At 36.4% G+C, this 20,621-nt stretch overlaps 2 protein-coding genes across 13 annotated transcripts; both read left to right on the top strand.

Moving 5' to 3' along the window:
* Window positions 1–7,074: 7,074 nt before the first annotated feature.
* On the top strand, window positions 7,075–9,261 carry g6pc1b (glucose-6-phosphatase catalytic subunit 1b). Its single transcript, XM_081362452.1, has 5 exons — window positions 7,075–7,675; window positions 7,863–7,972; window positions 8,068–8,167; window positions 8,498–8,613; window positions 8,727–9,261. Exons 1-5 carry the CDS (start codon window positions 7,458–7,460, stop codon window positions 9,242–9,244), a joined length of 1,062 nt encoding a protein of 353 aa, XP_081218578.1. The 5' UTR covers window positions 7,075–7,457; the 3' UTR covers window positions 9,245–9,261.
* Window positions 9,262–10,233: 972 nt separating this feature from the next.
* On the top strand, window positions 10,234–19,680 carry kat7a (K(lysine) acetyltransferase 7a). 12 transcript variants are annotated; one of them, XM_081362100.1, is made up of 16 exons: window positions 10,247–10,488; window positions 11,959–12,100; window positions 12,340–12,519; window positions 13,926–14,159; window positions 14,851–14,933; window positions 15,021–15,107; window positions 15,287–15,376; window positions 15,459–15,569; window positions 15,892–15,930; window positions 17,059–17,250; window positions 17,419–17,508; window positions 17,616–17,756; window positions 17,847–17,940; window positions 18,211–18,357; window positions 18,744–18,850; window positions 18,972–19,680. In XM_081362100.1, the coding sequence occupies exons 1-16, from the start codon at window positions 10,474–10,476 to the stop codon at window positions 19,068–19,070; spliced, it is 1,851 nt and encodes a 616-aa protein (XP_081218226.1). In that variant the 5' UTR covers window positions 10,247–10,473; the 3' UTR covers window positions 19,071–19,680. The 12 variants fall into 12 exon arrangements, with proteins under 12 accessions (XP_081218236.1, XP_081218227.1, XP_081218228.1 ...); XM_081362104.1 differs by having other exon boundaries at window positions 15,459–15,548; XM_081362110.1 differs by lacking the exon at window positions 13,926–14,159 and having other exon boundaries at window positions 10,234–10,488.
* Window positions 19,681–20,621: the final 941 nt, after the last annotated feature.

The raw sequence follows: 20,621 nt of genomic DNA on the forward strand, positions 1-20,621 counted from the left end.
GAGGTTAGTCAAGAAACGGTTCTGGTGATGTCACTAATGCAGGATGTAGAGGGGTGTAGTCCAATCGAGCCGTTTTATGTAGTCAACTTCTGTTAAATAAAATATCTCGCTTGGCATTGAACTTTGAGCTTTATAATTTTACATATATTATTTATGCTCTAACAGCCACATTACACACTAACTAAAGTTTGAAACATGGAATCGCATGCAACGGGACCTTTAAGCGGTGGTAGTCTTTAGCATAAACTCATGTCCAGGGGCAACCTTATTAAATGTATGAACGTCACGTTAATCCACATCGATAAATTCAGTTAGAGGATAAGACTGTAGGGCAGTGTTAATTTCGTTGACGAATAATTTTCGTCATTATTTTCGTCAACGACATTTTTTCACAGACGAAAACGAGACGATAACTATGACGAAAATCTATTGACATTTTCGTCAACGAATAAAAACTAGACGAAAATGTTAGATAGTGACGATTTGGAAAGCGATCCAGTACGATGTCCTGCATTTGTGGTAGATGCGCACAATTGTACTGTGACATGATCTACCCAGCGGCACACGAGTTGGCATGCGCTGCATGTCTCATAAAACGTTAAAACATGTACACGTCTGGGAGAATGAGGAGAGCAGACATGTAGATCTGAATAAGAGTGACGACGCAAAAAAGATCTCTATCCGGTACGGTTTTCTGTGCGCACACACCCGACCCGAAGCGTGCAGCCATTCACAGACACCTATACAGCGCGCGAGTACAGAATTGAGCTCTCTTTCGTGTCTGAATGGACAAATACACACAACATTATGTCTAAATGTCAGTTTTGGAGAGTATTCACGTAAATTATGTCGGTTATATCTTAAACAGTTGTGAGTGTATCGGATGTGCATCAGTGCAATTGGATCCGCATGTCATTGGACATGATTCGATGTCTTAAAGTTTCAGTGAGTAATAAACTTAATGCGGTCTGTCCTTAATATTGATCAACCAACAAAAGCAAAAGAGAAAAGCATTCATTGCTCATTAATAGCTTTAATAAGGATTAATTATATTTCATTTATACAAATAAATATGTCTGCTTGAAAGAATAGAGAATGATGTATGCAAGTAGTTATAAAGAATGCATATATCATTCATTGAAAAGAAGACTGTGTTCTACTTTAGGAAAAGTGGTTTTATTTAATTTTAAGATATTTTTTTTAAGTTACAGTAGGCTAGTTAAATCTGTATCTGTATTGCATGTTAAAACTTTAAAATCATTCATATTAGCATGTTAATAGGCTATATGTTTTCTCCAGGAGTAGCCTATATGGGTTTGGGAATTTTAGAGAAATTCTAAATTAATGCATTTCAATTTAAACCCATTATATTTTAGTCGACTAAATCTACTGTAATTGTGCGCATCTACCACAAATGCAGGACATCGTACTGGATCGCTTTCCAAATCGTCACTATCTAACATTTTCGTCTAGTTTTTATTCGTTGACGAAAATGTCAATAGATTTTCGTCATAGTTATCGTCTCGTTTTCGTCTGTGAAAAAATGTCGTTGACGAAAATAATGACGAAAATTATTCGTTAACGAAATTAACACTGCCCTACAGTCTTATCCTCTAACTGAATTTATCGATGTGGATTAACGTGACGTTCATACATTTAATAAGGTTGCCCCTGGACATAAGTTTATGCTAAAGACTACCACCGCTTAATAGAATAAAAAAAAAATTCTGTTGCTATCAGTATTGTTTTTGGAAATTAGGCTACATTAAAATGCAATGGTCTCGTTTCAAAAGCATTGGTCAATATGCTTGCGTCGACTTCACTGTAGCCTATATGTGCCCTGCTTCCTTTCCGTGAGTTCTGACCGAAAAATGGAAAATATCAAGCGCTTCCGTTTCAGAGTCCCTGTTTCATGTTTGTTAGCCCAGGACATTTTACAAATCCAGACCAAACGATGTTCTACGGCCATGTCCGGAATAAAGAGTAGCCTATCCATGTCACACAGACAGTAAGATTTAGGATTTTGAACATATACCTCGCGGTCACAGACCGCATCAACGTCAGTGAGCTATATGATTGCTTATTTAAGTGAATTACAATGTATGTACTTACGTGTTTTTTATTGTATTCTTTGTGAATAGAATCTTAAGCTGTAGGCTATTTTACAGTTTATAAGTGAAGAGTTTTGAATTTTGAGAATCTTACCATTTTATAATATTTTAACATATCAACATTTTAGCACAAAATTTTTGTGCTATTTTTTATTTTTGTGGGCCTCCGTTTATGTTACAGATGTCTGGTTTTTTTTAACATGAATGTATTTTTGATTATATTAATTTCCTGGAATAAACACTTTAATTGAATCAATAAACAGTAGTGTTATTATTGTTAATAATATTTTTTTATTCGTTTTTTTTATTATTATTATCTAAAATTAATAACCTGTAGCATGGGGGTTGTTTGACCCAGCACTGATTAAAAACAACCCAGCAGATGGGTTAATGTATAAAAACCCAGCCTGCTGGGTCAAAATAACCCAGCATGTGTTCTGTCCAATATTTACCCAGCGCTGGGTTGCCAAATAACCCAAATTGGGTTGTTTTTAACCCAGCATTTTTTAGAGTGTACTTATTGTATTTCGCCACAGGGTGTCACTGTGGCCTCAACCCTTCGTCTTCACTTACTCTGAGCTCGATTGCTATGTCTGAGGTAAACCACGCCCTCCTCATTACCCTGCGCAGGAAGAAATGTAGGAAGAAATACCCCGTCCTTCGGATGAGACGTTAAACCGAGGTCCTGACTCTCTGTGGTCATTAAAAATCCCAGGATGTCTTTCGAAAGAGTAGGGGTGTAACCCCGGCATCCTGGCCAAATTTGCCCAGTGGCCTCTGTCCATCATGGCCTCCTAATCCTCCCCATATATACCGATTGGCTTCATCACTGTCTCCTCTCCACCAGTAAGCTGGTGTGTGGTGGGCGTTCTGGCGCAATATGGCTGCCATTGCATCATCCAGGTGGATGCTGCACATTGGTGGTGGTTGAGGAGATTCCCCCCTTCTATGTAAAGCGCTTTGAGTGTCGAGAAAAGCGCTATATAAATGTAATGAATTATTATTATTATTATAAATAAATAAATAAATGTATAAATACATAAATGTTGAAATAAATAAATGTAAAAATAAATAAATGTATAAATAAATAAATGTAGAAATGAATAAATGTATAAATAAATAAAAGAATAAATAAATAAATATGGAAAAAAATAAATATATACATAAATAAGGAAATAAATCTATAAATAATTCTTTATTTTCGTTTTTTTGCTTTTCTATGTATATTTATTTATATATTTATTTATTTTTATTTTTTACATTTATTTGTATATTTATTAATGCATTTATTTATTTTTAATATTGGCAGCGTTGGAATTCCATAAATACAAGCTCTTACCGAATATAAAGGCATAAGAGACAAATAAAAGTAAAGAATTCACAACACTTGTTTTTGTGCTTTTACATGTTTTTCTTTGACTAATTGAATTTCTTGAACACTCCTGAAGTAGACTGGTATATCTTTGTCACGATACACACACAGGGAAAAGGTAGATCCAATCGCAATATTTATTGGGTAATCCGTAATTCGTAAATCCAGTCCAGGCAAGGGTCAAAACCATACAGGCAATCCAAAGCGAGAAACAAGCGAGAAACAAGCGAGAAACAAGCGAGAAACAAGCGAGAAACAAGCGAGAAACAAGCGAGAAACAAGCGAGAAACAAGCGAGAAACAAGCGAGAAACAAGCGAGAAACAAGCGAGAAACAAGCGAGAAACAAGCGAGAAACAAGCGAGAAACCGACCTCAGGAAGTGTTGTGACATTAAACAAGGACTCCGTGACAAACACTGAAACAACCAGGGTATATATACACAGATACTAATGAGGTGACGGGAAACAGCTGTGTGCAATGATACAATGAGTGACAGAACAGGATGATGGGAAATGTAGTAAGAGTGAATGACACCGTGGGGAAAGAGGACCCAGGGAAACACAAACCAGACACTGTGACAATCTTTATATCATTCCCAGCCAATGAACTCTGCAGCCCCATCAATCTTTTTTCAAACTATAAACAATGTCCAAAAAAAAAAAAGATTGGTTAAGACTGTGGGAGGCTGGTTTATATTCCGTGCTTAGAAAAACAATGTAGGATTGGTAATTCAGTTAAGGGTTGAAAATAGATAGGGTGAGAATACTTTTATCTGAAGATTTGATCCAGCATAATATGCTAAATTTACTTGTACTGTAGCTTATAAATATTACTGCAATAATACTGCATTAAGACCTGTTTCAACAGAGCACAGAATCAACTCATCCAAGCTTTGCTGCGTTTCCCATAGTTTCACAGGAGGGATGATAAGTGTTTGTGTATCATTGCAAGAATTCTGAGAAATCCAGGAAGAGTAATGTCCTCTGGCTTGTTCTTGGAATTCCATAGGTTCCAAGGGTTGCACAAGCTCTCCAGCTGCTGCTTTTAACTTTCTCAGCACTCCCACTGGGAATACAGATCACGATTTCCAACTGTGGGCTGCACAGTTACAGTTCAATTCAGCGGTCAATCAAAGGCTAAGGCTGACTGCATAAAGAGGACTTTGAAAAGAAAAAGTTATCTTAATAATTTCATGATCGATGATGACATGCAAAACCAACACATAAGCAAACAAACACGGATATTACCATGCAAAATAAAGAGGGAAAGCAAAGCAAGTGCTTCTAACTAATTTTAAGAAAATTGCTGTGTCACTCTGTAACATGTCTCCTTATCCAACACGCTCAGAGACAGGTGTTACATACACTCTACTCCATTTTACATTTATGATGATCTTCTTTCTCACTGGAACCTCTCCTTTTTCAGACCAGCATATATATATATAGCGAAATATAAATTCACACATTTCAGGAGAACATGTGGTGGACAGTATACAGTATTTATTTTCAGAGCTGAATGCCCACAGGGACTTTTTGTTTTTGTTTTTTTGGTTATCCGCTGTTTTGTGGGGGAAATTCTTCAGAGACTAGATTTGATAGCATGAGATTAAACTGCCCTTTGTTGAACTGAACACTTCCTGTATGTCTTCCTGTGAATGCGAGCTACATTTGGCTCATTTGAACAAAACTGTTGACTGCAGTAGGCCTAAAATGCATGTTTAACAGCATAAATCAAAATGCAAGAATGCATCACAAATGAGACATTTTATTATGGTAGCACAATGTCTATCAATGCAGCATGTTGTACATTGACTAGGCTAACATGTCTCCGTATGGCATCTGTAAACATTGTGGAGCTCTTAACAACCTGCAGGTAGTGTTCTTGTTTACAGTCTGCTCTGGACATGTTCCATCTTTGTTTTTCCACATGGTTGAGTGGTTCTAGCGACTGCTCTCAGAAGTTCTGGAAGCCAGTGGAAAATTTGCTATCTCACAAAGTCGTGAGTCTTTGCACGAACAGGCCTCCAGAGGTTGCTGGAAATTAGCCATCATGTCAAGTCCATGTAAACAATGTCACGTGAAAGTCTCGGTCAAACTCCTGGTTCTTCTTCATTTGATGACCACACTAGTGAACCAGAAATGAGCTCAATTTCTTGTCATAGCACATCATTTTCCCCTAAATTTCAATACAGTACACATTACATATTATAGACTACCGTTTAAAGTTTGGGGTCAGTAAGTTTTTCTGTTGTTGTTTTTGTTATGGTTTTTATGAAGATTTTTTTTTATTATTCAGCAAGGATGCATTAAATTGCTCATAAGAGACAGTGAAAACATTTATAATGTTAAAAACGATTTCTATTTCAAATAGATGTTCTTTAACATTTTCTAACTAGTATGCGCAAATCCAGAAAACTTCAAACGATCAAATCAAGCATTTTAGTTTCATTTCATTTCATTTTTAGTTAAACAAAAGAGTAAACGTACCTTCGGGTCGAAACGTAGTCAGTAAATTAATACTTTGGAAGCAGCAGTGACCGAACCCAACTGTGTATTACACTGGTAGTAATAATAAATGATTCTTGAGCAGCAAATCAGCATGTTATACTTATTTCTGAAGGATCATGTGATGCTGAAGACTAGATTTCAGCATCTAATTTAAGTTTTACTGTATTTTTGATCAAATGCTGTAAACGCTGTTTTGGTGAGCATAAGATACTTTTCAAAAACAAAACAAAAACGTACAGATCCCAACCTTTATACACTGCTGTTCAAAAGTTTTGGATCGGTACGATTTTTAGGTAACACTTTATTTTACAGTGTCCTTGTTACATATGTTACATGTACTTACCATAGTAATAACAGTAAATTCTGCATAATTACATGCAATTAACCCTAAACCAAATCCTAATCCTACCCTAACCCTATAGTAAGTACATGTTGTTAATTATTATTACATAATTGTAATGTATTCAATGACATCCTTATTCAATGACACCTTAAAATAAAGTGTAACCGATTTTTATTGTTTTTAAAAGAAGTCTCATCTGCTCACCAAGGCTGCATTTATTTGATTAAAAATACCACAAAAAAACACACACACACACACACACACACACACACACACACACACACACACACACACACACACACACACACACACACAAAAACACAGAAATATTGTTAAATATTATGACCATTTATATTAACTGCTTTCTATGTTAATATATTTTAAAATGTAATTTATTCCTGTGATCAAAGCAGTATTTTCAGTATCATTACTCCAGTCTTCTTCAGTGTCACATGATCCTTCAGAAATCATTATAATATGATGATTTGATGCTCAAGAAACATTTATGATAATTATCAATGTTGAAAACAGTTGTGTGCCATTTTTTTAGGGATTCTTTGGTGAATAGAAAGTTCAAAAGAACAGCATTTATCTGAAATGGATTTTTTTGTATTCATCAAAGAATCCTGAAGTAAAAATGTAAATAACTGTTTTCAACATGTTTTCTTGAGCATCAAATCATGATATTAGAATGATTTCTGAAAGATCATGTGACACATGTCATTCAATGTTATCCATGTTATCATCTCATTCATTTAGCGAGTTTCTTTCTCATAATCGAGAGCTAAATTTAGCACACAAAACCTGCCACTTTACAGACATGCACAAAACAGGCCCCCTTTAATGACCAGCGTTTAATGTTTAGAGACAATTTTCCCTCTATTTACTCCAGAGTCCAAAGCTCAGGCGGTGCCCAGTGACCAGGCAACTGAGAGGATGGATAAAAGGAGCAGACTGAATTCATGCAGGTCGTTGTTGCGATGACAGTCTGGATTCAAGTCACTGGAAACAAGATGATGAGATTTTACAAATAGTGTATTGTGTTCGCCGAGACTGACAACAGTATGACTGAGAATGAAGATCCATAATACTGTTGTTTTATAGCAGACTGTATTATAGTAGTAATGGAAGTCTTGTATGGGTATGGGATAAGCAGTACGTTATACCTGCAGACCCATTATGGGCATGCCCAAGGCTGGTTTATGTTTGTGTCTACTGTGGCAGACCTGCGTACAACCTTTTTATTCTTTTTTCCCATCTGGTTCCACCTACAATCAGCAGTGGGAGTGAAGCTGGTCTGGGTTGCTGTTGTGGGAGACTGGCTCAACTTAGTCCTCAAGTGGTAAGTGGTAAATGTTGTTGTTTCAGTAAACATTCAGGAATACCCTTTTAGAAAAAAATGAAAAAAGCAAAATAATAGAATTATCACAAATAAAGCAATCTCTCAACATTGAACATCTTTCGTTGTAATGTAAATAATTTATCTTCATGAAATGTCCTCTAATCTGATCTATTTATTAAATCATTAGGCTCATGTTTGGCGAGCGTCCCTATTGGTGGGTTAAAGAAACTGTTTATTATGGCAACTTGACTCTACCACAAATCAAACAGTTCCCCATGACCTGCGAGACTGGCCCTGGTGAGTGTCTCCTGATGGTTCTCATTATAGACAAACCAACACACTAAATCAAAAGCAGATTTCACAGGTTTTACGGATTCTGTCCCCTCTTCAAGGAAGTCCATCGGGTCATGCGATGGGAGCTGCAGGGGTTTACTACGCCATGATCACATCACTGCTGCCAATTTTGCAGGGATGTGACCCCTTAAAAAGATGGTAAGAGAGTCAGTCCTGTTAACCTTCCTTCCCCCTTTTGATAAAGTACTCTGCATGAGATAAAGAGGAAGGAAAGTAAATCTGGGGGATAGCACAACATATCACAATATATACAGTATCTTCCCTGCATGGCTTCCAGTCCAATGGAAATTCCTCATTAGCCTGTGAACTCATTTATCTTAGCAGCTTTGTTTTTTCACCATATCAAGTTCACTCACACAAAGATATTCAATGCCATTTTGGAGAATAACAGGTTCTTCATGTCATTGTTTTGCTGTTTAATATTAATAATGCACTTTCCTCTTCCTTTGCATTTGTGCTATATACTAGGTGTGTCCAGGGTCTTCTTTGGACTCTTTTCTGGACTGTGCAGGTGTGTGTCAGTCTTTCTCGAGTTTTCATTGCAGCTCATTTCCCACATCAGGTCTTTGCTGGAGTTGTTTCGGGTCAGTTGCAAAAAATATGTTTCATTTTCATTAGTCTGCCTAATACAAGATCTCTTACTTCTCTTGGTTTCAGCATACAGTTTCTTAAGCGATTGTTTACTTTCACTATACAGGAATAGCAGTGGCCAAGGCTTTTAATAGAGTGTCCTGGATCTATTCAGCAAGCTTGAAGGGTTATGTGCACACCATCCTCTGTCTCGTGTTCGTTGCGCTGGGGCTTTATGCTCTGTTGGATGCTGCTTCAATAGACCCCTACTGGAGCCTAATGAAGGCACAGAAGTGGTGCATTCAGTCTGAATGGGTCCATCTGGACACCACACCCTTCGCTGGCCTCCTCCGCAACACCGGGGCCCTGTTCGGCCTAGGGCTGAGCCTCCATTTGCCTATTCATGGTGATCTGCAAAAAAACAAGAGTGGTGGAAACAGCGCCGTTTACAGACTGACCTGTACAGCAGCAACACTGCCACTCCTGAGCCTCTTAGACTCACTCAGACCACCAACTAGCACTAATGCTCTCTTCTACGCGCTTTCTTTCTGTAAGAGCGCCACTGTGCCTCTAACCACAATAAGTGTTGTACCTTACTGCATGAGCACATTAGCAAATGTATACCACAGAATGAAAGCACATTAAACTTTTTATTTTTTGCCAATTAAGTCTACTGTTACTATTTCTCACATTGCCTGTTTTGTATTATTCTAGATAAAAAAAAGATATATATTACTTTATGCTTTGGATTTTAATGTATACAAATTAGAGCAGATATTTCATGAATATATTGAAAGAGCTGTGAAAGAAAGATCAGATGGCTACATCTGAGTAACAATAAAGTTTTCAGTCAAAATGTATGCACATTTATTATGCAGAATATTACATTATTCAACATAATCGTTTGATATGTTTGTGTTACATTTTGCTCTCATAAATTAGTTTGTGTTTCATAATTGTTTTACTGTTTAAATTGATCTTAAAATAGGCTGTTAAATGTCAGGTTCAGTTGTGACAACTTACCCCATTTGGTGTGATAAAACCTCTCTATAAAAAGCAAATGTTTGTTCAGTGTGCCTACAGAGAAATTTACTATCAAAAATAAACTAAACAAAAAAGTAAAAAGGGTTACAACCATTGATCTATATAATGACAATCAGTGGTTACAACTAGCCCTGGTAACCCCCATTATATGAATCAAACACTTTTTTTAAATTGAGCTTGAACATACATTTACCATGATATGTTGCACATAATAACAATATATTATTTGCATAATAAATGAACAATTTTAAAGTGTCATCGACTGTGGAAAAGCAAGTGTTTTAAATGTATTAACATTGATATCTAGTTCCAGGACCCTTTAAAAAATCAAACTCATGTGAAAAACCATAAATAGACGACATGGACAACATGTCTTCATCAGTGACATTACGACTCAGTATCGCCATCTAGCGACAGAAGTATTAAAAGAGGAACTGCACACCGGTAAAGAAATATATTTTTCTTTATGTTTTTACTTGATAGGCGTTTGTAATCTGTTGAAAAAAAATAGAATAACTATAAACAAATCGTCCATATGTATTTAATGCAATAGTTACTTCCTCGTGCTTATCATTTTCCGTGAGACCTTTACATTACATTTTTCTACCGGAAGTGGAGGATGTAAACAACAGGCGCGCGCAGTCATGACCCGTGACTGTCTGTGATGAAACAGTTTCCTTACACCTGATTAATGTTTCCCTCAATTCCACTGGAATGCATCACATATGCCGCCCTCAACAAGTTTGTTCGATCTAACTGCATGAAGAAACCAAGCACAAATTTAACCCGTGTGTATCGGATGCAGTGAGGGAGAGTCGCGGATAAGCGCTATGCCGCGGCGGAAGGTATGAAGAAGGCCAGCTGCGCTGCGTACATGCTCATATAGCGCTCGCATCACTCACCTGTGTGTGTGTGTGTGTGTGTGTGTGTGTGTGTGTGTGTCATCACGAGATCCAGCAGTTTGCATGAGCGCCGTCGCAGTCATCCTTTGCAAATGACTGTCATGATTTTTCAAGTTAATTTGTTTGTGCGGGGAATGTGTAGATGGTAGTCAAAACTTTAAAGTTTAGGCTCGAAATGTACCAGTTAATTGGAACATTTCTGTGTAATTACATAATACGATATTTCCAGCCTTTAATAAGCACAAACACTTTATAAAAATACAAATTAAATGTTTATATATTTTAAGCTTATAGCCTATATAAAATACCGTCACATAGCCTATCACACACATCAGTTCAGACAGAGTTGTATTTTTGTGATGCAAGGAAAATGGCTCAAATGTGGTCATTTTTCTCACAGTCATTGTAATTACCTAATATCTAATGTTTTTATTCGTGCTGATAATGCAATATTTACTATCAGGATAATATATTCTTGTGAATATTCCTGCTGTGGTATTAGGATTCATGATGCATTGCAGCTCACCCAAAATAATGATTCTGACTTGTGATGCAGCCTGAATCACAATCACACTGTGTTCGTTCATTGGCCAGAAGAGACTGAGCCTGGTTTCTCCCAAGATTGTTTTTCTCCATTCTGTCACCTCTGAGTTTGGGTTTCTTGCCACTGTCACCTCTGGCTTGCTTAGTTGGGGACACTTAATATATTCAGCAATATGATTGATCTGACTGTACTTGTATGATTGTTCTGACCTTACAATGAAACTGAACAACAGCCGAAATGCATCATTTCCTGTTATCACTGTAAACACTCTGTATTGAATAAAAAAGTGCTTTATAAATAAAGGTGACTTGACCGGACTTGAAGCATCAGAGCCCATGGCATTTTTATTAGATTTTGGTTCATTGTGTACACCAACATCTTTAGCCTATATTAATCTAGTTAAAATATTTTGATTCCTTCAAGTCAGGGACCCCAGTGTAAAAAAAGCTCAGTAACACTTTATTAATATAGTTTTCTGTTATTGAAGATAATGTAATACATTTAATATTCTTAAGTTTTATTAAGAATATAAACATATATAACTACATACTAAGAATGAATTGACCCTGTGGAGCACCTACTGGGACCCCTGGTTGAAACCCCAGGGTTTGTGTGATTAAATTGAGGAAACATAAGGAGAAACTCACCTTGGTCATTGTCACAGGTCAAGTGGAACCATTAGATTTTTTTTTTTTTTTTTTGTTACAGTTAAGTTACTCTAATTAACTGAATTAAGTATTCATTTTCATGAAAAACTTGCCATCCTTTTAAAGGTAATTTTATTTCATATGAATCAGTGTCTGTATAACAATAAAAAGATACATTTTGTATTCAGTGACCAAAAGGTTTTTGATGTTTCTGACTCTTAGAAAAATGCGGGCAGTAGCTCTGAAGGTACAGAGGATTCAGATTTCTCCGCTGAGCACACAGACAGCTCAGAGAGTGACACCCACACGGTTAGAAACACCCGACTCACTCGATCCTCTCTGAGACTCAGCCGCAACTCGCAAGGTAGGACACGAGAGAGCAGCCGTTGCTATATGACTTACTAAGAGCTCTTCTGTAAAAGTGTGATTTACTTTTTCATTGGGCTGTAGGAATTATGACATTATCATGTGATTTTACTTGCCTCAACATAAAAATATAATTGTAATCTTGCACCAATAGGTGATGGTTTGACTGGTAGAAAGCGTGATTGGTGGAGATAAAAAAAAAGAATGAACGAACAAACCTGAGAGCTTTGTTTCTAGATTCCAGTCCTGTGGGGAACACTTCTGCCCCGGTTTCAGAGGAGGTGGTGAACTATTCCACCCGCCGTGTGACTCGTAGTCAACAGCAGGGGGTGACTGTCTCGCCCAAGAAATACCCCTTGAGGCAGAGTCGCTCTTCTGGCTCAGACACGGAGCAGCATGGGGAAATCTCAGAGAGGGGTAGGAGGAGAAAACCGCATGGTTCTTCACTCATGCCTTCTCTCATTTGAGTATCTCCATGCTTAGCTCTGCTCACATGTGCTTCTCTTCATTTGCTCTTTTTTTATTTTTATTAATGACAAGTCAGAGTTCATACAACATGTTAACTTCACACAACATGAGTTTTCTCACAGGTTTTCTCTTAAGATTCAAAAGTTGGGGGTCAGTTAGATACAATTTTTGAAAGAAATGAATACTTGTATTGGCAAGGATACATGAAATTAATCAGAAGTTACATTTATAATGTTACAAAAGATTTCTATGTTAAATAAATGCTGTTAAAAATAAATACTTTCTGTTCATCAAAGAATCCTGAAAAAAAAATGTATCACGGTTTCCACAAAAATATTAAGTTGTGCAAATGGTTTCATATAATTTGATAATTGATCATATCAACAATGATAAAACGAATAAATGTTTCCAAATCAGTATATTATGATTTCTGAAGGATCATGTGGCACTGAAGACTGGAGTAATGATGCTGGATAATCAGCTTTGTCATCACAGGAATAAATCGCATTTTAAAATATACTAAAATAGAAAACAGTTATTTCAAATTGTAACAATATTTCTGTTTTTACTGTATTTTTAATCAAATAAATGAATCCTTGGTGAGCATGAGAGACTTCTTTCAAAAACATAAAAAAACTCAGCGACCCCAGACTTTTGAACGGCAGTTTATATCATTTTCATAATTTTTTGTTAAGCTGCAAAAAAATTATTATTTCGAGTAATGCATATCTCATTTCATGTTATTCTGTGGCTTTTGCCTACTTTTTCCATTGTCATTTGCTATAATTTGAATTCATATGCACCACCCAAACAAACAAACACCCTAAAATAGTTAACTCAGTTTAATTGTTTTAAAAAAAAATTGTCTCAAGCATTAATAAAACTACCATATGTTGCATTTCAAAGGCATTCCGTCTTTTGAAGTTAGTTAAATTTGACTTAATTTTAAAAGTTGAAAAATGTATTACATTTGTCTGGAGAAAATAAAAAACTGTAGACTTGTCTTTTTGCTAATATTGCCATGAAATTATAGGACAACGACAATCAACATTTTATTATAATTATTAAATCCATTTTTTTTACAAGATTGATTTATACTGTAGATTACTGATAAATATGTTCAATATTATAATCCTAACTTTCAAGAGATGTGGTTTGTACTGTATGTAGTTAGCTATACTTTCACTTTTACCCCCTCTTGTTATGACATTGTTTCATCCTCCCTTTCCTCTGTAGTTGGTTACACATTTAATACAGTTTTCATTTATATTTAGTTTTCATGTAATGATTAGAATATACCTTATCACATTCCTAGACTTTATACGGTCCGGTTTTCTGTTGTGTTGGTCATCCAGACATTAAGCAAAGCGCAGACCATGATGAGTCCCCACCCAGAACGCCCACAGGCAATGCTCCTTCCTCTGAGTCTGACATTGACATGTCCAGCCCAAATGTGTCTCATGATGAGAGCCTGGCCAAGGAACTATCACTGAAAGAATCCGGCCTTGCTCACCGGCCCAAAAGACGGCGCTTTCATGAGAGCTACAACTTTAACATGAAGTGCCCCACACCTGGTTGTAATTCACTTGGTAATTGGATTTCAGGTCCTCTATTTTAATTTATAAGAATATTTACAATACCGTTCAAAAGTTTGGGTCCAAACATTTTTTAAATAAATCTGTAATGCTCACCAAGGCTGCATTTATTTGATCCAAAATACAGTAAAAACAGGAGTATTGTGAAATATTATTACAATTTGAAATAACTGTTTTCTATTTTAATATATTTTAAAATGCGATTTATTCCTGTGATGACAAAGCTGATTTTCCAGCATCATTACTCCAGTCTTCAGTGTCACATGATCCTTCAGAAATCATAATATACTGATTTGGAAACATCTATTAGTATTATCATTGTTGATATCAAATCATATCAAAACATTTGCACTAAATATTTTTGTGGAAACCTGTCAGGAAACCTTTATTATTATTATTATCAGTGTTGAAAAACGGTTGAGATGCTTGATATTTTTGTGGAAACCATAAAAAAAAAAAGTCAGGATTCTTTAATCATAAATCTCTTTACTGTCCATTTTGATCAATTTAATGTGTCCTTTCTGAATAAAAGACTTTCACTGACTCCAAACTTTTGACCGGTAGTGTATTTCTGTTATTCATTTACATATTAATAGTGGTTTTATTTTATAGGTTTTGTTATGTTTACAGACTTTTTTAATGCAGTATTAAAACACTGAAATATTGACAAACATTCCTCTTTCAGGACATCTGACAGGGAAACATGAAAGGCACTTTTCAATATCTGGATGTCCACTGTACCATAACCTCTCAGCAGACGAGTGTAAGGTAAGGGTCGTTACCGACGAAACCTTTAACCAGATTATAGTTTCCTGAAACATTAAGGTTTGCCTAAAAATCAAACATTTTACTCAGGTGAAGGCAAGCTCCCGAGACAAACATGTGGAGGAGAGGACGCTGTCACAGCGGCAGGATGAGAACCGTCATTCCGCCCGGCAACAGGTAAAGCAGCACACCAAGTTTTTAACGTCCTCACTCGTGAACCGGTATGTGCCCTAGTAATGATCCCTGTTGTATGACATTCTTTAAGAGCTACTTTCAGGTTCTATGTGCAGTGAACTTTACGTGTCAATTAAATAGTGTCTAGCACTCACATTCTCTGAGTTACCGCTTCCCTCCAGGCCCAGGCAGAGAGGCAGCTGCGATATAAGGAGAAGGTGACAGAGATGAGGAGGAAGAGAAACTCTGTTCCACAAAAAGACAAGTACATGGTGGGTGTCACATGCTCCATATACAAAGATCCCTCAGCAGATTCATGTATCAATCGCTTAGCTCTTGTTTGACTCCCTCCAGGAGCACAGACCGGCCCATGGCAGCAGTCGTGAGCCTCTGCTGGAGAACATCACAAGTGACTATGACCTGGAGCTGTTTAGAAAAGCCCAGGCACGTGCTTCGGATGATCTTGTAAGAGAGAAGACCCATCACATTTTCGCCCCTCTTGTTTTCTCCTTTCCCCTCTCATTTTCATGAATCTGTAAAGATCGCAGGTGGGATGAGCCTTCGCACCACTGATTTCTGGGATATGCAATGGGCCCCCGCTGGACTCTCTTCCACTGTAGCCTCCACACTGCTGCCGTTCTCTCATCTGTAGCATGGAGTGTCACTCAAAGTTTTAGGGCACAATACTTTATCTGTTCTGCCAAGACCACCTTTCCTTAAAGGGACAGAAATTCTGTCATTTACTAACCACCATGACATTTCAAACCTGTATTTCGTTATCTTTTAGAGCTTGACTGGGGAAAAAATCATTTGGAACAACAAGAAGGTGTGTAAGTAATGACAGAATTGTTATTTTTGGTTGAGCTGTTCCTTTAAGAGAAAAGAATAATAATAACTTGAGTGGACATTACATGCACCTTCTTATTTTCTCCAGCTGATTTCTATCTTAACTTTAATTTCTACATTTATTAATTAGGACATTCTCTGAAAATGTACACTTCCGCTGAAAAGTTTGAGGGTTGGTAAAAAAATGTACATGTTATTGAAGAAATATTTTATGCTTACCAAGGCTGCATTTATCAGATTTTTTTTAAAACCGCCATAAAAACAGTCAAATATATTATTTAGGGCTGTCAAAAGATTAATCGTGATTAATCGCATCCAAAATAAAAGTTTGTGTTTAAATAATATATGTGTGTGTACTGTGTATAATTAAATTTGTATATATAAATACACACACATGCTTGTATATATTTAAGAAAAATTTGTAATTTATATATAAAAAAAATATATTTATATATAATATAAATTATATATAAATATATACAGTATATGTATGCAAATATTTCTTAAATATATACATGCATGTGTGTGTATTTATATATACAAAATAATTATACACAGTACACACACATATATTATTTAAACACAAACTTTTATTTTGGATGCGATTAATCACGATTAATCTTTTGACAGCCCTAATATTATTGCAATATAAAATAACTTTTTTATTTGAATGTATTTTGAAATGTAATTTATTCCTGTGATGCAAAGCTGAATGTTCAGCATCATTACTCCAGTCTTCAGTGTCATATGATCCATCAGAAATCATTCTAATATGATGATTTGATGCTCAAGAAACATTTATGATTATTATCAATGTTGAAAACAGTTGAAACCATTTAGTTGAAATAGAAATATTGTAACAATGTAAATGTCTTTACTGTCACTTCTGATTGATTTGATGTATCCTTACTGGATAAAAGCATTAATTTCTTTCTTTAAAAAAAAAATCATACTGACCCCAAGCTTTTGAACGGTAGTGTATGTCTCAACCTCCTCACTCACATGTGAATCTTCTGTGGTAGGCCTCAGGGTTTTTTCCTTCTAACTGAGTGTGGTCATTTCCTCTAGTCAGACCTGTGTTTCTCCCACCCTTCATTGGTCCTTGCAGGAAAAACTCCGGCTCGAGGGACAGGTCACAGAGGGCGGCAACATGATAAAGGCCATTGTGTTCGGCCGCTACGAGTTGGACACTTGGTACCACTCGCCGTACCCCGAAGAGTACGCACGCCTTGGCCGTCTCTACATGTGCGAGTTCTGCCTAAAATACATGAAGAGTCAGACTATTTTGCGACGTCACATGGTAACTTTTCCACATGTTCAGTTAATAACGGTTTAAATTTGAACTTAAGGAGGAGACAACGACTCCAATTATGATTCATACATTTTCCCCAGCTCTAAATCATTACGTTGATAAGTGTGTGTTTTTGCATTCACACATAGACCTCTCTCTTATTTCACTTGCGATCAGGCCAAATGTGTGTGGAAACATCCACCAGGTGATGAGATTTACAGAAAGGGGGCTATATCTGTTTTTGAAGTGGATGGCAAGAAGAACAAGGTAGACCTTCCACCAGGACTCTTGATTATCAAATATCAGACAGTCCACATATTAATTTGTGATTCTGGCTCACTGACACTGGCTTTTTTTTAATTTATTTTTTTTAGATTTATTGCCAAAACCTGTGTCTGCTTGCCAAACTCTTCCTGGACCACAAAACACTGTACTACGACGTGGAGCCGTTCCTCTTCTATGTGATGACTGAAGCTGACAATACCGGCTGCCATCTTGTAGGATACTTCTCCAAGGTACTCTGTTAGTGAATCCGGTGCACCACAAACTTCAGTTACCTTGCAAGTGATGGTTTTGTGGTAATCAAAATACGTATTTGGATTTAGGAAAAGAATTCATTCCTGAACTACAATGTCTCCTGCATCCTGACCATGCCACAGTATATGAGGCAGGGTTATGGCAAGATGCTGATTGATTTCAGTGAGTGCAGTAGATCTAGACCTTTTATATCTACGTTTTGTTATTCCTGTGTTTAAGCTTAAACAAAAGATCGGTCTTGCAAATAGGTGGTTTTAAACTTACAATTGCAACCACAGATTACATAATTTATGTTATGTTATTTTTTTAAAAGCAGACTTTTTAAAAAAAAAAGGCAAACTTCCTTTACTGTGTGGTCACGTGCACTTTTGGATGCTGTAATTAATGGAAGAGATGAACATGTTAGTGTGTGAATGGCTGGTATCTGCACAGGTTACTTGCTGTCCAAAGTAGAGGAGAAGGTTGGCTCTCCTGAACGGCCTCTCTCTGATCTCGGCCTCATCAGTTACAGGAGCTACTGGAAAGAAGTGCTCCTGCGCTACCTGCACAACTTCCAGGGCAAAGAAATCTCCATTAAAGGTACTTAGTGTTACACGCACTACTGTTCAAAAATTGGGGGTCAGAAAGAAAGACATTATAAGCATGCATTAAATTGATCAAAAGTGATAGTAGTGATGTTACAATAATGATTGGGAAAAAAGCATTTCTGGTTTCCGCAAAAATATTAAGCAGCACAACTGTTTTCAACATTGATAATAATAAAACATATTGAGCATCAAATCATCATATTAGAATGATTTCTAACACTAAAGACTGGAGTAATGATGAAAAATGATTTTACAAAATCTTAGCGACCCCACACTTTTGAACGGTAACATATTTTCTTTTATGCTTATCATAAAGATTTAATACTGAATAGTGATTTTTTTTTTCTTTCTTTCTCAAATATTAACTCTTGGGAGCAGAAATCAGTCAAGAAACAGCTGTCAATCCTGTTGACATTGTCAGCACTTTACAGTCACTCCAGATGCTGAAGTACTGGAAAGGGAAGCACCTGATCTTAAAAAGACAGGTAATTGTAATGTAATGCCTGTGGTGATTTTAGTACCTGACTGTTAACATGAATTATAGGTTTATTATTTGAATCTTATTTAGTGGTTTCTAATGCATCTAAATGATTGAATGATCTTTAGGATCTGATTGATGATTGGAAAACCAAAGAGGCAAAACGTGGAAGCAGCAAGACTATTGACCCTACGGCCTTGAAGTGGAGCCCACCCAAAGGAACATAAGACAATAATCTGCATGCTCTTCCCTGTTTGCTGTAGTTTAGCAGGTCTTGCTCACTATAGGAAAAGCTTAACAAATAGGAAAGCATTTTCTTGTTACAGGAAGTTACAAGTAAAGCTGCAATCTTAGCTGAATCGTGTTTGTCACATGATGCAGCTAGCATTTAGAGTTACCTTAACTGTCTTATTCTAGGTTTTTGAAACATGTTTAACACATTTCAACATGCATTGTAGAACTGCTGCATATGAGATCCTATCATCTAACTTATTTTGAGTTGAGTACCAGTGTTTGATGCTCAAAAGGCAATTGTTTTTACTGTTGTTTTTAGTCACAGTTAAAAAAATTGCATCTCTTTATTTTAGAGAATTGACTATTTGACTGTTATATATTTGTGTGTTTCTGCCACTAACTGTTTTGTGAGCTGAAGAGCTTTACTCCTCTAATTGGGTTCTTGTTTCTTTTTAAATTCCTCTTAACCAGATATGTATTTCCAACCCTATTTGACATTAGCCAAAGTCACTGCAAGTAAAAAATAATATTTTATTATTTCAAGTAAGACTAACTTGTATTTTGGAACAGACATAATGTAGTAAATATGATATATTTACCCTTCATTGTCGTATTTTTTTTTCAAAAGTCTACAACAAAAACTATTAAGTGAAAGCTTAGTTTATAGCATGTTTTGGCTATATATTGCAGCAAGTGTGTAATTTGTGAGCAGCCAGAATAGCTTAATTTAGCTCATAGAATTACCGTGATGCACTTGTAAATGACACATAGTGGATTTAACACAGACTATACTATATGTCAGTAGCATGTGTTGCACTTGATTTTCTATGTCTCTCCTCCAAAATAAATTTAGTCACTGTTTAAATTGATGAAGCTCTGTGAGTTCATTGGATATAAATATTACGGTAATAAACAATGGAGAAAATTCTCTCATTTACTCACCCACATGAATCACAAAAGAAGATATTTTGAAGTATGTTGGTAACTTGCTTAAGAAAATCAATAATATCAGAAAGTTGATCCTTGAGTTGCGTGGGTGTCAGACAGATCAGACCACAACCTCAGACAGTAGTTACTACAGTATGTCTGATTTCATAAAATGGTTTAGGTCATACTTAGATGGGAGAGGTTATTATGTGAGTATAGGAGACCATAAGTCTGAGTGGACATGCGGAGTCCCTCAAGGCTCAATTCTTGCGCCACTCCTGTTCAACCTGTATATGCTCCCAATGAGCCAAATAATGAGAAAGAACCAAATCTCTTACCACAGCTATGCAGACGACACACAGATCTATTTAGCCCTATCGCCTAATGATTACAGCCCCATTGACTCCCTGTGCCAATGCATCGATGAAGTCAACAGTTGGATGTGTCAAAACTTTCTTCAGTTAAACAAAGACAAAACTGAAGTCATTGCGTTTGGAAACAAGATGAAGTTCTCAAGGTGAACGCATACCTTCACTCTAGGGGTCAAACAACTAAAAATCAAGTCAGGAATCTTGGTGTGACACTAGAGTCAGACCTTAGTTTCAGTATTCATGTCA

The sequence above is a fragment of the Scardinius erythrophthalmus genome (assembly GCF_964197995.2).
Source record: "Scardinius erythrophthalmus genome assembly, chromosome: 1".
Classification (NCBI taxonomy): domain Eukaryota; kingdom Metazoa; phylum Chordata; class Actinopteri; order Cypriniformes; family Leuciscidae; genus Scardinius; species Scardinius erythrophthalmus.